The following is a 15,155-nucleotide window of genomic DNA, read 5'->3' as shown; positions in this document are numbered from 1 at the left end:
TAATTAATGTGTGCCTTAAATGTGGACACATACATTGAATATATTATAGTAAGAGCACTGTATTCGGTGAATGCATTTCCTACAATTTGATACAACCAACAACGGCCAATAACAGTACAAGGTTACAATAAATGTCATAAACGAGTTCCTTTAATTAACATAATTATAAAATGCACTTAAAAGTGCAATATATGTTTTTCACGCGATATTCGGAGACGATTTCGGAAATATATAAATCTTACAGAAGGACTTTCTAAATACTTTGTATATATATCTTAAGACGAAAACAATAAGATATTTAATTAAGACATCACACAAAATAAACAAATATAGTCTAAGCATTAGAGAACAAATGCCACCAATATATATATATGAGCTTTGAAAGTTAAAGTGGATATAAGAAGCTAAGCGGAGTGGCATTGTATTTATTGGATATCAAATTAAGAGTACTTAGTGCTAATCTACGGTTTGTTTATCTTTATTCCTTCATTGAGCCGAGATGCCCTAGTGGCTAGGACGCGTGCATCTTAACCGATGATAACGGGTTCAAACCCAGGCACCGCTGAATATTCATGTGCTTAATTTGTCTTTATAATTCATCTCGTGCTTGGCGGTGAAGGAAAACATCGTGAGGAAACCTGCATGTGACAAATTTCATACAAATTCTGCCACATGTGTATTGCACCAACCCGCATTGGAAGAGCGTGGTGGAATATGTTCAAAAACCATCTCCCCAAAGGGGGAGGAGGCCTTAGCCCAGCAGTGGGAAATTTACGGATTGTTGATTGATTGGTTTCTTCTTTGAATGGATACGCAAGTCTCTTGAATAGAATAGTAATAATGGGTCCAGGGTAATTATTTAAGGTCGCTTACTTGTATCCTGTGAGAATGTTCAGAAGAGTCGACTTTCCGGCGCCCGACGGACCCATGATGGCCGTCAGCTCGCCGGAGCGCAGCCTCCCCGATACCGACTTGAGTATTGTCTTGACATCTGAAAAAGTAAAAATATGTTAGTTCAATACAATAGTTAGTTACTTTAGAATAAAATTTTAATATAAACACAACGAAACAAAAAAATATTAAATGTGCAATAATCTATAAGTAAATTATTTACAAATATTTTAAATTGGGTAAGACAAAAGGTACATCGTATTTCATTGAAAGCGCTGCATATACTTTATTAGTCATACTCAAATTTCATTTACCGAGCACAATTTCGACCTTTATAAAATTCGATTTCAAATATTTAATATACTTATTTTTTTATTATAGAACAAATATCCAAATTTTAATCTCTAACTACCTACACGCATGGTCTCATCACAAGCGGGAGTACACGAGCCTGGTTTATACACGCGACGAGTACTTGTCTACAGTTTAACAGAGTAGTCGTTTATACGAGCTATACCACCGTATATACACCGTCCACCACCTTGCTTATTTATCGGATAATACATACAACACAAATAGAATTATTCAAATCGAATATACTTTGTAGTAGGGTTTTGTGCGAGCCCGTCTGTGAAACAGTACTTAGTATCAGCAGCAGTATTAGCAGTTCCAGTTTGATTCGTGAAGCATATTTGAGCATCCCTTCAAAAAAAGTCGCCAATTCTTGGGACATATAGTATACGTCGCTCACCAATACAAAATTTTATAAGAAGCAGAGGTGCAAACACTAAGAAGACAAATACAAATCATACCAACCATCTCACACTACTCCACTGCAAACCGCCTTGTACAAATATGCATTACTTTTTTTTTATATAATATAGAATGAAACATTTAGTTGACTAATATCCCTAGTCCTGCTTAAATAGTGACTCATAGCAATGTTATGAAATTTAAAATCAAATGAAAATGTATCAGTAAGTAGTTTTTTTATTTATCTATACATGCAAACGCTATCATGTAAAGGTCATATCAAAATAGATAAAGATAACAAAATCATTTCTATTACACATGATACTCAGCTAAATTTAATAGGTCGATTATAATGACTTCCATAACGACAAACGGCACCGAGTTATCGTGTGTTCATTCTTTGTTTATAAACTAGGGATCGGCGGGGATGAGGGACCATCGTGAGATAACTGGCACGTGTCGGATGAAATTAATTTGACCAGCGCGGTGAAGGTTCAACGCTTCTTTTCAGATCGGAAGGATGTACTTGCAAAGAAACAGAACACAAACAAATATTGAACATCATATATATCCCAATGTTAGTTTATTTTCCATATCACAAGTGCTTCAGGTAAAGCATAAGAAGTAACGACGATACTACAAACAACTAGACCCATCTATTCTACATCGACTCGGCCGGGAATCGAACCCGGGACCCCGGAGTGGCGTAGCCATGAAAACCGATGGACACACTCTCGACCGTCGAAATCGTCAAACATACCGGACTCGAACATGCAATCATCGGTTAAGATTCAAGTGTTCTGAGCACTGCGCCGTTCCATCTCTTATAAAAAAACAAAACGTTAAATTTGAATGTGACAATCGTGATGTTAAAAAAATAATTTAAATCTTTTCACATTACGTTATTTTACAAGGCACGACTATTTTTTTATCTAAATCTAACTAAAATGAAAGTTTATTATAAAAAATATCCAGTACTTACAATGTTTTAACTTAAAAATATATAACAAAACTAGTCTTCTACTTATAACGAAACAAACGGAATATTTTAAATAATACTGTTTTAGAATTCTTAATTACCATACTTTAACTTTCCGATTGATCACGGGAGTTTCTATAAGCCCAATCCCATTACGCCCCCCAGAAGACGAATTTAAAAAAACGCTAAATGTATATAGTCTTACTATTTAGTACTAGACTCATTTACAATTGCCTAATAACAGTTGACTTTTACTCATAAACCGACACCTAAATACCGATTTCCATATTTATATAACTTTCAAAAATGACTCTCGTCCTAAATTTCAATCTTTAAGGCGAGGAATTTTTAAAAATGTTTTAATAGCCTAACAAAAATGCTTTTCATACATCTAACATCTGAAACGACGAATACAAACTTTAAACCCTCATTTAAACACCTTCGGATATTAATTTTTCAAAATCATTTCTTAGTGCTCACATACACAACATAAAGAATTCCTGAGCAAAATTTCATCCCGCCACTATTTAGGTTGTACATTGTATGACAGTCAGTTATTTCATTCTTTGCATAAAGTATATGTTATTATATTTGTTACCGACTTTATATATTTAATTTAAATATATTACAGTAGAATAGAATACTCAAATAAAACTTAAACTATGTCCTAAAATATTGTAGTATTTCAATTGATTCTTTCCGTTTAGATTTTATTATTTATTTCGACTAAAAACTAATCTTATAATTTAAGTCGGACAACCAGCCATTCATTTGGCTAGACACGAGCAAGAAAGAAGTGCTGGTTAATAAATTCCTATATTATCAAATAAGTGTTTTTTTTTACTATAATTAAAATCCTAATATCGAATAATAAATTGTGTAGTGTAAAAAGGTAGAGTGTTGTGAAGTTTGAGTGATTTAGATAGTAAGGACGTAACATATTATTCTTATTCGAAATTCAAATTCTATAAAATACAAACACACAGACGTGCTATTCGTTGAGATAAATAAAAGATATCTAAAACGTCACGAGAGAAACATTCGTCGATTATTATGATATCATATATACATATCGAATTATTCCGACTCGTACACTTTATTGATTAATTATTTAATTATGTTCCTTTCGTTCTTGTGGAGTGCGTGTTGCTAAGTGATTCGTATCAATGTTATCACTAAATATATTAACAGATAATATTGGATTACTTATTTGCCCATGATTGTAAAATAAATATGTTGAAAACAATACCCCCACCCCCACCCCCTTGACGAAACAGCAATTTCTACATAAGCATATTTTTAAAAACAAATTATTCTAAATTCAATAAATATTACTATTAGTAAAAAATCATTATTTAAAATTCTTTGGACTACTGATTAAACCTACATATAAATAATGATACATACAAATAGTCTGTAGAATATTTAAATGATTATTAATTAATAAATAACGTTCTATTAAATGTAATCTGTGTTTCAAGTTTGGCACAGTTCTTAGAGAATTTTACTGCAGCCACACCAGACAGCTCGGTAAAAACTGAATTACATGCTGAAATTATATTTCGTTGTCGTATACCAAATTAAAAATAAATTAAATGTTTAAGCACTAATCGTTTTTCGATGTACAGTTTTCGAAAAAAAAAAACCCCTAGCACGCAAAGGTAGCTTACCTTTGTCAAATGTAAAAAACAAATTACATATTCAAAATGGCTGCACACGATAGCTTACGTCAAAACTTGTAAATGAACAATATAAAAAAATATAAATCCTCTTTATTATAAACACATCACGAGACACAAAAAATCTCGTTAATTTTGTTGCCCGCCTGGAAACTCTATTTCTGTTTGAATAAACAATTATTATAACAACCGACTAGACTTATTGGTCAATGCATTTTTAAGCATATTATAGCATTAAAGCACATGTGATAATATATGTAATTATATTATCACCCAGGTTAACATAGAAATATCAAATAGAAACACATTCGGATGAATGGTTTAGGAACGCGTAGAGGACAAACATGCAAACACTTATTTTATAACGACCTCCGTGGCCGAGTAGTGTGTACACCGGTTTTCATGGGTACGCCACCCCGAGGTCCCGGGTTCGATTCCCGGCCGAGTCGATGGAGAAAATTCATTAATTTTCTATGTTGTCTTGGGTCTGGGTGTTAGCGGTACCGTCGTTACTTCTGATTTTCCATAACACAAGTGCTTTAGCTACTTACATTGGGATCAGAGTAATGTATGTGATGGTGTCCAATATTTATTTATCCTAAACCAAGCGTTAAGTACTTCGTAAGATCGACTTCGATCTTCAAATTAATATTTCGATATTCGAGCTCGTTAACTACAGGTTTCAAGTTTCGGATCAAAGGCCTCCATTTCGAAATATATATAAATTACAATGTTAATGAACATTTACATATGTATTATTCGAAATCGGACACACAATTAATCCAAGTCGCACGTTTTTATACATTTGTGTGTCTTTGGTTATTTATAGTCTATATACTTTAAAAAAAATCTATAAATGGATAAACCAAAAATAATTGTGAACAATTGGCTACTAAGTCAACGCACACTAGTAAAGTAGTAGAACGTCTTGCGAGTGTCAAGCTTAGCTATCACGGGAGCCAAAATAATATTGACTAGCAAACTAGTCATTATTATTTTGGCTCCCGTATATAATTATTTTATAGTTCGACCCTCTATCTACATATATAAATAATCTTAGCATTTGGTAATTAACTTTAAATGTAGGTTAAGGTATATCTACATTCTATTCCTTCATCAGAGTGGATTTAGCGTTGAGATGTATTAATGCAGTAGTTCAGTTAATTTGGTGATGCATGCCGCAGACTTCCATCCAGAAGCGAACGATTTTTTCCATATTCGAACCCACAATGACCAGTGGAGAGCAACGATTAAGATTATATACATATTTTATTAATTACACTCGGGTTTTAACCGCGATCAGGCTATAAGTATTATTTGGCACGACTTTTTCGATCTCTGTAAAAACCCCGAATTCGATATAATAACATAATCGTGCAAAAAGGATATATAGGCAGAATTTCTTGTAACAGGTTTATTTGTGACCAATTTCTCAATCATCGAAGAGAAGATTAATTATAAACATAGATCTACCCGAGGAGAAATGGTCTGTGACCGATTTTGAACTTCCGACCTTCGATCGACATCTACAGGTTACATCGACGGGGCCAGCTCGGCTTATCAATGAAGATAACATAGTATTTCCTCTAAGACGACCTTCTGTATGTTATTTACACTTAGTCACATTATCGCGGTGTAAATTGCAAATACTTTAATAACATCGGATAACTTCTAGCTTATTGTGATAGCGCTTTACTTCTCTATCCATTCACTAAAAACTCAACTTCAGTGACGACATATTTATATCAAATAATTAGGGCAGCTCAAGAAGATAACATTCAAACTTTCCGTGACTAATCTGATAACCGACTGAACTGAAAAAACTATAATCTGGATGTCACAGCAAAACAAATCTATATATATAAAATAACAAGTCCTAACTGGCTGACTGACTCATCGCCGAGCTTAACTGAAACTGCTAAAGATAGGGCAGTAAAAATTGGTAAGTAGGATGGATTTATTAAGTAGGCACCCACTAAGAAAGGAATTTTGGAAATTCTACCTCTAAGGGGTGAAATAAGGGTTAAACGTATGTATGGAAGTTCGTCAGTTTTTAAGTTAGAAACAAGAAATTTTATTTTTGGGAAACTGATAAAAATAAATCGATAACATAACACTTTACCAGCTGACATTACAAGTAATTTAACAAGATCGTGAAATCATCACATCAATAGAAAAGTGTGGAAACGTACTAAAACTAAATGTATGTAAATACGTTAATTAAAATATTACAAGGGCAACACCTTAAATTATAGTATCTCAGTATCGAAGCCCTTGCTCGGTTTGGCCGAATGTATCTGAAATTTACTATAGAAAGGTAAAATACAGTTGTAATATTAACATTATATTATAAATTCCTAAAATGAAACCAGTAAATTTAATTAATATTTATTTCTTGCAGTAATCACGTTCTGTACAAATGATATATTGTAGGTATTTTTCACGACTAACAACTCTTGAATAATTTATTAGTGTAACATGTTCCTAACTCGTATAATTGTTGGATTTTATAATTCATAAAATAACTTCCATCATTGCTTTCAATGTACTTTCATAAAAATAAAATTTAAAAAAAAACTGAGAGGTCACAATAAGACTAATCTTTGAATGTTATTGATAAATATCTCAATTTTTAAAAATGCAATATTTACCGACTATACCTCGATGTAATGATGACCCCTCGTTACATCCATCCATTAATAACTTGGATAACCTTTTTAAATGTTACGTATGATTAATCTGATTGAAAAAACAGGCAAAAGGTATCACATTAAAGACTTATTTTAAGGGTACTTCGAATCGACCGAGGTGTTTGGTCTTGCGGTTGTAACAAAAACAAAATAAAATCATATTTAAAATAAAACTAATTATAACGGATGAATCGCGTATATTAATTATTTTTAAAATATCCCGACGTTTCGAGCACTTTGCAGTGTTCGTGGTCACGGGTAGACGGGTAGTCTACCTACGTCTAGTTATAATTAGTTTTATTTTAATGTGTAATAATCGCGAAAATTTAAGACAACATTATAAAATCATATTTTATTTAATTACTATTATAATTCACTTGGTAGTTGGGCTTTGGGCAAGTCCGCCTGGGTAGGTACCACCCATTCATCAGATATTCTACCGCCAAACAACAGTACGCAGTATTGTTGTGTTCCGGTTTGAGAGGTGAGTGAGCCAACGTAACTACAGGCACAAGGGACATAGCATCTTAGTTCCCAAGGTTGGTGGCGCATTGACGATGTAAGGAATAGTTAATATTTCTTATAGCGTCATTGTCTATGGGTGGTGGTGACCTATTCCATATAAAAAAAAAATCCGTAACGTGAACTGTTGAACTTGTCAATATCGAAAAGACAACCGAACAAATCACACAGGTCATCATTAATATATGTTAGCGACATCCGGTCACTCCAGTCCCAACATGAAGCATACACCATAAATATAATTATTCTTGTATTAAATATTAATTAAATAATTTAAGATACTTAAAGTGGGTAAATGTTTATTAAAATCAATCATAAAACTAATTAATGTTATTATATAGATTTTGTTTATCAAATATTGTGAGGGTAGTAGTAACTTATTTTCTGGGTGGGATGATTATCAAAAGTTATATAAGTTATTACAAATTAGATGGAGTTCAGTTCAATTTGTTCTTGGAGTGCTTACTAAGTAGAAACGCTGTAACTATAATTATAGAGTAATAAAAGTATAAGAAGTTTGTGTGGACTGTTTTATTGGAAAAAGTACATAAAGTGAACAGTGAGAAGTGACATTTATTAACATCTCAGAAGTGGGATGGCAGGCCCATACCGTAAAGGCCTTGGTGTGAGGAAAAGGAATATTACCGAGGTTGACATATCAGACGACGAAAATAATGAAAATTTTTTTTTACAACCTACCGATACGCCTAAGCGACGCTTTGTGCAAGCCCATGCTGAAATAATACCCGAATTTCGTCCAGAAGATCAAAATAGTAACGTTAAGGGATGGCTACACAAAATAGATCAATTGGGGGATATCTACGACTGGGATTACAAAGATCGTCAGTTTATTATGCAAGTCAGACTCCGAGGTTCAGCAAGAGGATGGTATGATGATTTGGAAGATTATGACATGAACTGGGAGGAATGGAAGCAAGCCCTTGAGACAGCTTTCCCTCGATCATTTGAGTATGTAGACTGCTTAGAAAATATGTTAGCAAGAAACAAAATGGAAAACGAAACCATGACGAAATATTTTCATGATAAAATTTCTTTGTTAAAAAAATGCAAAATTTATGGAGAAGCGGCAATTTCCTGCATTATAAGAGGACTTCCAGTTGAAATCCGTGCAAACGCAAAAGCCTACAAATGTGAAACACCACAACAATTATACTGTGGCTACCTATCGTCATTAGAAAATTACAAAGCAGTCGAAACTCAGGTGACAAAGCGAACGACTTGGAGGAGAGAAGGTACCAACACAACAGCTACTAAACTCCCTTCGAAAATCTGCTACGGCTGTCGACGGCCAGGTCACGAGATACGTGACTGCTGGACTAGACGACGCTGCGAGATCTGCCAACGAATGGGCCACACGTCCTCCAACTGCTGGCACGCTTCAAGCTCCTCAGCACAAGAAACAAAGGTACATAATATTTATTTTTTGACTTACAATGTGTATTTAGATCTTTATAAGAAGGATGTAAATGTAAATGGTCAGAAACTCAGTGCTTATATCGATACCGGCAGCAAACTAAATATTTTGACAGTTTTGTGGGTTAGAAAATTAAAATTAAATATCACGTCGTCCAACGTCATAATGAAAGGTTTGGTGGAGCCCATATGCGCTCCTTAGGTAGCTCTAAAATCGAAGTATCAATAGACGGAGTAGTTTTGAAAGGCTTCGTTGAAATTACTGATTACAATTTAACTGGTATAGATCTTATAATAGGACAATCGATGATAAATCAGGACGATATTAGTTTGGTCACCGCGAAGGATTCTGTTACTTTTGTACGTACAAGAAACATTAATTTCCCTTTTAAAAATACTCTACTAAGTGCTTTCGATTTTGTAGAAAAATATTCTGTGCATTTGAAACACACAACTGTTATACCGAAACAAAGTGAAATTTTTATAGAAGTTTTTATTGAGTGTAATTCTAAGGATATAAACACATTTTTGACAAATTCTGTATACTTTGATTTAGGTCAGATAGCTTATATTATACCTGGTGCGATAATAAATTCAAAAGGTTCTTATTTAAAAGTAATTAATATTAGCGAATTTGATATTAAGTGGTTATCGGGTAGTATAGTGGCACGTGCAGAACCAGTAGATATAATTAATAACACCAACTGTCGTGACATCTTAAATATACAGATAAATAATAATAAAGAAACCGAATTTGATTTAACAGAATTGAACGTTGGTAAGTTAGAGAATAAACAATATGAAAAATTAATTTATTTGCTTAAAAAGTTTGGGTATATCTTTGCAAAAGATACAAAAGATTTAGGTTGCACACATTTAATTAAAATGCATATAAAAACTATTAGGCTAAGAACTCACGGAGCGGTTTTCACCCGCACCCGCCGCGGGTGCGGGCCCGCAGCTTCTGTAGAATGCAGATATATGTGTAAAAAATTAAAGCACATTTCACGACGCGTTTTACGCCCGCGGTGTGCGCGGTTGTTTGCGGGTCCCGCTGCACTGGCGGTTCATCTTCTACCGGCGGGCGCGGGTCGCGGTCCCGCAGCCGCGGCGATTTGCACCCGCGCGCTCTGCGGTCGGTTGGCGGGCGACCGCGTTGGCAGCGGGGGGGAAATCGCGCCATTTTGCTGGTAGGCAGTGATAACTCCTTGTTCCGTAGTGACGCGTTCAAGCACGCACGCGCACGTTTGTCAACAAAATGGATACTGATATTGAAGTCGATCTACTAATTACTTTGGTTCAAGATAGGCCAGTTATATGGGATAAGAGCTTAGAAGAATATAAGTACAAAAACTTGACACTCAAAGCATGGGAAGAAATCTGCGGTATTTTAAATAAAGATTTTGAAAATTTGGATGAGACAAATAAAAAAAAATATGGTTAGTATTATATAAGTTTATTTTTAACCTACAATAATAATTAATAATTGAGCTGTGTAGTAGCGGGTCGTAAAAAGAATAATAATTAACGTTATTAAATTTTTGACAATTGCCAGCTTAAAGCTCCGCTGTCACTCATAAAATATTGTTGAAAAATATCTCTTATGTTGTTGGCTTGTCTTCCACTGCGTATTGATGGAGGTGTTTGTATACTCTCAAGATTATGAGTAAAATCTTCTTCTCTAATGTGATGGCCGTCTCGTTTTCGTACAAAATTGTGAAGTATGCAACATGCCTTCACAATATTAATTGATAAAGGTATTGATACATCCAATGCACGATTTAAAATTCGCCATTTGTTTGATAAAATGCCAAATGCACATTCTACGTATCTTCGTGCTCTCGATAGGCGATAATTAAATACCCTTTTTTGTACACTCAAAAATTGACCACCATAAGGTCTCATAATGTGTTGATGCAAACCAAATGCCTCATCGGCTACGAATACATACGGGACAGGTGGCAAAGTAGATCCGGGTAGTATTTTTTCATTAGGTAGTTTGATAGAATTGCTATTAAGCGCATTGCAAAAAGTAGTATTTTTAAAAATGGTTGAATCAGCATTACTTCCCGGGGCTCCAATGTCTACAAAAACGAAGCAGTAATCCGCATCAACTACGGCCATTAATACAAATGAAAAAAAATCCTTATAATTGTAGTAAATTGAAGCACTGTTATCTGGTTTAGTTATTCTTATATGTTTGCCGTCTATTGCTCCGACACAGTGGGGAAAATTTGCGTACTTGTAAAATTTTTGGCTGATTTCTTCTAAAAGTTCTGTAGTGATTACCGGAAAACATTCAGACATTAACACCTCCCATAATTTTTCACATGTCGTTCTTATAATTGCTGATATAGTTGTGTGCCCAATTCTGAATATGTAGTGCAAATCGTGCATTGAAGTCCCACTTGCTAGGTATCTGAAATAAATAAATTTACTTAATTACGTATATTTTTTTTTAGGTAACATGATTATAAAAAAATGGAAAAATATTAAAGATTGCTGGATGAAAACAAACAAAAAAGTTGAAACGGAAACAAAATCTGGATCGGGAGCTAAAAAAACTAAAAAGTACATTTATGATGATCAGTTACAGTTTTTGAAGAAAAATATACCTATTGAAAATACCTCCTCAACCTTAACGAGCGATGCTACAACTGAACAAACTACTACTACTACTAACACTACTACTACTGTTGCATCAACATCAGAAGCTTTTGCTACGCCTATCACCTCAGTATCTTCTCAAACTGGTGTTAAAAGAAAAAGAAAAGACGACGCCGACAAAGCATTAATAGAGATGTTGTCTCAACGCGAAGATAGACATTTGTCATTTTTTCGAGGAATACTGCCTTCATTGCAAAATTTTGATGAAGCAAAAACAAGACGATTTCAAATAGCAGTTCTACAAATTATTGATAATCTTGATAATAATCTTCCAGCATTTTCTTATCAATATCCACCATATAATTACAGTCAAGAAAATATCGGCAGTCAAGAAAATATCGGCTATCGTACCTATTCTACTTCTGAAAGCAATACCCAAAGTCCACAAAATATTCCATCAGTTTCTTCAGTCAATACTAATTTGTCAGATGATGTGTATTTTCAATAAAAAAAATTTTTAAATATTACCACTAGTTTCATTAACACCTGACGCAAAAAGTATATAAGTATGTTGTATCCGTTGTCTGGTATCTATAGTATAAGCCTCGTGCTTAGTTTGGGACTAGATGGCGCTGTGTAAAGATTTCCAAGAACAACATTTATGTGTGTGTGTGTGCGTGTGTGAGTGCGTATGTGCGTGCGTGCGTGCGAGTTGTTAAAAGAAACTTACATACCTTAATGTGACTGCCAACATTTCCTCTGGTGATATGGGATCTCGCATATTAGTATGTTGTTTTTGAAGAGCAGTTTCTGTTTTTTTTTTAAGTTCTAAATAACTACTTATGGACATTCGGAAATAATTAAAGAACTTCTCCTCATCCTTCTTTAACTCATTAATAAGAGTAACAAATAATCCATAACGATTTCTTTCCGCAATTAGTGGATGTATCCAGAATCTTTTAGGCCTTCTTTTTTTAATTCTTCTGTGAAGTAAATATAACGCAACAGCTCGTTTCTGGTGTGTATCCATGACGGTCTGGAACTGAACTGATCGTTTAACCGCCCGTCTTGCAACCGCCCGTCCTGCGATAATCAACCGCTACGTTTGCGGGTGATAATCGCAACCGCGGCGGCTGCGTTATCGCACAAAACTGCGGTCTCGTGAGTTTTGAAAATAAACTCCATTCCGCCACCGCGGCGGGCGCGGGCTGAAAACCGCTCCGTGAGTTCTTAGCGTTACAGATCAACCTGTACATTTTAAACCATATCGGTTATCTTATAAAGAGAACGAAATTGTGAATAATAAAGTACAAGATTTAATTCAGGCAGGTGTAGTTAGGGAATCAATATCTGAATATGCTAGTCCTGTAGTGTTAATTAAGAAAAAGGGTGGAGATTACCGTCTTTGTATAGACTATCGAGCCCTTAATGCGCGTACGGTAAAAGATAGATATCCTCTTCCACATATTGATGATCAGATAGCTCGCCTTGCTGGTAAAACTTTCTTTACTACCTTAGATTTAGCTCAAGGTTATTATCAAGTTCCTATGGCAGAAGAATCAATACATAAAACTGCCTTTGTGACTCCTGCGGGTCAGTTTGAATTTTTAAAAATGCCTTTCGGGTTGGCTAATGCCCCTGCTGTTTTTTCAAGATTAATTCAAATGGCTCTCAATAAAGTAGGAGATAGTGTTGCTATATATTTAGACGATGTGTTACTACCTACAGTAACGGTAGAATCGGGTCTTGAACTTTTAGAAAAAGCTTTTTTTTTTTGGCGGTAGGTGTCAAAAAGTGCACACTGTTAAAAAAATCACTCTCCAAAATTTTCTTTATTTCTTTTGTTTAAAATTTATTTTAACAGTTTAAAAAGTAATATTTTACATAAGTGACATATATAGGCTACTTTACATAAGTTATTGTGGTTCTTATGTCTTTAATTGCATAATAATTACGCTCACCTGTTGGCTCTACACACTTCCCCAAGGAATTTTTTACACGTCACAAATAAAACATTATTTATTCTTAAATACAATGGCAAGAGTGGAAGATATACTGGAAGTTCATAAAAACATAGCAGAATCGCTTGGTAATAGGATGGCAGAATTCGAAAAACAACTGAAATCCACAAGTAGCACTGAAGGTAACAGGAATAGTCTTGATAAACTTGCAAGTGAGTTTAAAGAGTTTAAGGCCTCAGTGTGGAACATCTTGGACCTCCTAAGGACACTTGTCACTAATTTATCATCACAAATTGACGACATCGACAACACTTCCAGAAGAAATGCTCTGCTGTTCGGTGGTATTCAGGAGGCTGAAGGTGAGAACTTGGTTTCAACTGTCCTTGGAACAATTCAAGTGTTGATGGGCATCCCTGATATTCAGCCAGGTGTGATCCAGTACTGCCATCGTATAGGAAGCAAGTCTGAGAAGGCTCCTCGACCCATTGTTGTTCGATTTAATGACTTAAAAGTAAAAAGTCTCATTTGGAGTAATAAAAAGAAATTGAAATCGTCTCCAGTTGTGCTGAGTGAATTCTTGACTAAGGTTCGTCAATCTCTCTTCACAAAAGCTAGAAAAAGATTTGGCATAACTAACACCTGGACCCTTAATGGAAACATATATATCAAACTGCCAAATAATGAGCGCAGGCGTGTCACCACTCAGGAAGATTTCGATGAATGCCTGAAGATGTTCCCCAGTCCATCGCCTTCATCACGGTCCGTCGACAAGCCTGCCAGCTCTGTGCTACCTCGAGTCAGCCCTTCAGCTCTTCCTGACGCCAGCAAAAGGCCACTTACGCGACGAAATTTGGTCAAGAAGCAATAGTATGTTGTTATCCTATGTATTCTTTATCTTGTTTTGGTTTTACTGTCATTTATTTTATTTATAATCATCCCATAGTACATTTTGAAGTCCCTCTATTCTTTCGATAACATTTCGTATTACTTGCAATTGATATGCATATGTGTGAAATTTATTTAAAATCTACACAATGCTTATCTTAAGTTAAAGTTCACTTACACTTAATTGTTTTTTTACCATCACAATGATGTTTATATTGTCCCACAATGGTCAATTCTTGTGGGTAATTATGATACTATATTCTCTTTTCGTTTAATTATTATTAGTGTACCCGTAGCAATTACAATATTTTTATTCTTTATCCAAATTACATGTTAAATCGGGTATATTTGTTTATCAATTCCATACGGTTGACACTCGTCAAGTTGACATCTGAGCCAACTGTCAATTGCTAGTGACTTGGATGATTGTGTTTTGGCACACTTTTTTTTTTCATGTCTAATAGATTGAGGAAGGTCGGTATATTTGAGTTAATCCAGGTAATGTGGAATAGCTCGATATCTAGAAAATTAAGAATAATTTAACGCATTCTAGTTCGAACTATGCTGTTTCTTGTTTAAAGATATTCGCAAAAAAAAAAAACAAACATTTATCCCAAATATGCCGCTCTTACTCTATAGATATTTTATTAGAAGTGTTCCTTTTTACATTTTATTTATTTTATATTAGATACATGTTTCTCAATCTGTATTCGTTAGCTACAATTAAATGGATAAAATTACTTTTTTTTATATA

The 15,155-nt window shown here is 34.5% G+C and overlaps 2 protein-coding genes across 3 annotated transcripts in view; both read right to left on the bottom strand.

Moving 5' to 3' along the window:
• The window catches only part of LOC124531839 (ATP-binding cassette subfamily G member 4), a 53,950-nt gene that overhangs the window by 20,794 nt on the left and 18,001 nt on the right, over positions 1-15,155 (bottom strand). For both annotated transcript variants that reach the window (XM_047106380.1, XM_047106379.1), the window contains one exon: positions 874-991. In XM_047106380.1, coding sequence (XP_046962336.1) covers positions 874-991 — 118 coding nt within the window. The remainder of the gene's footprint in view (positions 1-873; positions 992-15,155) is intronic.
• LOC124531841 (protein ALP1-like) lies at positions 9,867-12,796 on the bottom strand. Its single transcript, XM_047106381.1, has 2 exons — positions 12,290-12,796; positions 9,867-11,367 (listed from the first exon to the last, which is right to left on the bottom strand). Exons 1-2 carry the CDS (start codon positions 12,583-12,585, stop codon positions 10,482-10,484), a joined length of 1,182 nt encoding a protein of 393 aa, XP_046962337.1. The 5' UTR covers positions 12,586-12,796; the 3' UTR covers positions 9,867-10,481.

This window comes from Vanessa cardui, chromosome 8 (genome assembly GCF_905220365.1).
Source record: "Vanessa cardui chromosome 8, ilVanCard2.1, whole genome shotgun sequence".
NCBI classification, from domain to species: Eukaryota; Metazoa; Arthropoda; class Insecta; order Lepidoptera; family Nymphalidae; genus Vanessa; species Vanessa cardui.
The sequence above is the reverse complement of the archived record's forward strand: the minus strand, read 5'-3'. Positions and strand labels throughout refer to the sequence as shown.

Excerpts from the sequence above, each read along its gene's own strand:
- LOC124531841 (XM_047106381.1), bottom strand. The coding sequence starts at position 12,585 with ATGGATACACACCAGAAACGAGCTGTTGCGTTATATTTACTTCACAGA. Across the intron at positions 11,368-12,289 it reads ATGTTGGCAGTCACATTAAG|ATACCTAGCAAGTGGGACTT; the intron begins GTATGTAAGTTT and ends TATTTATTTCAG.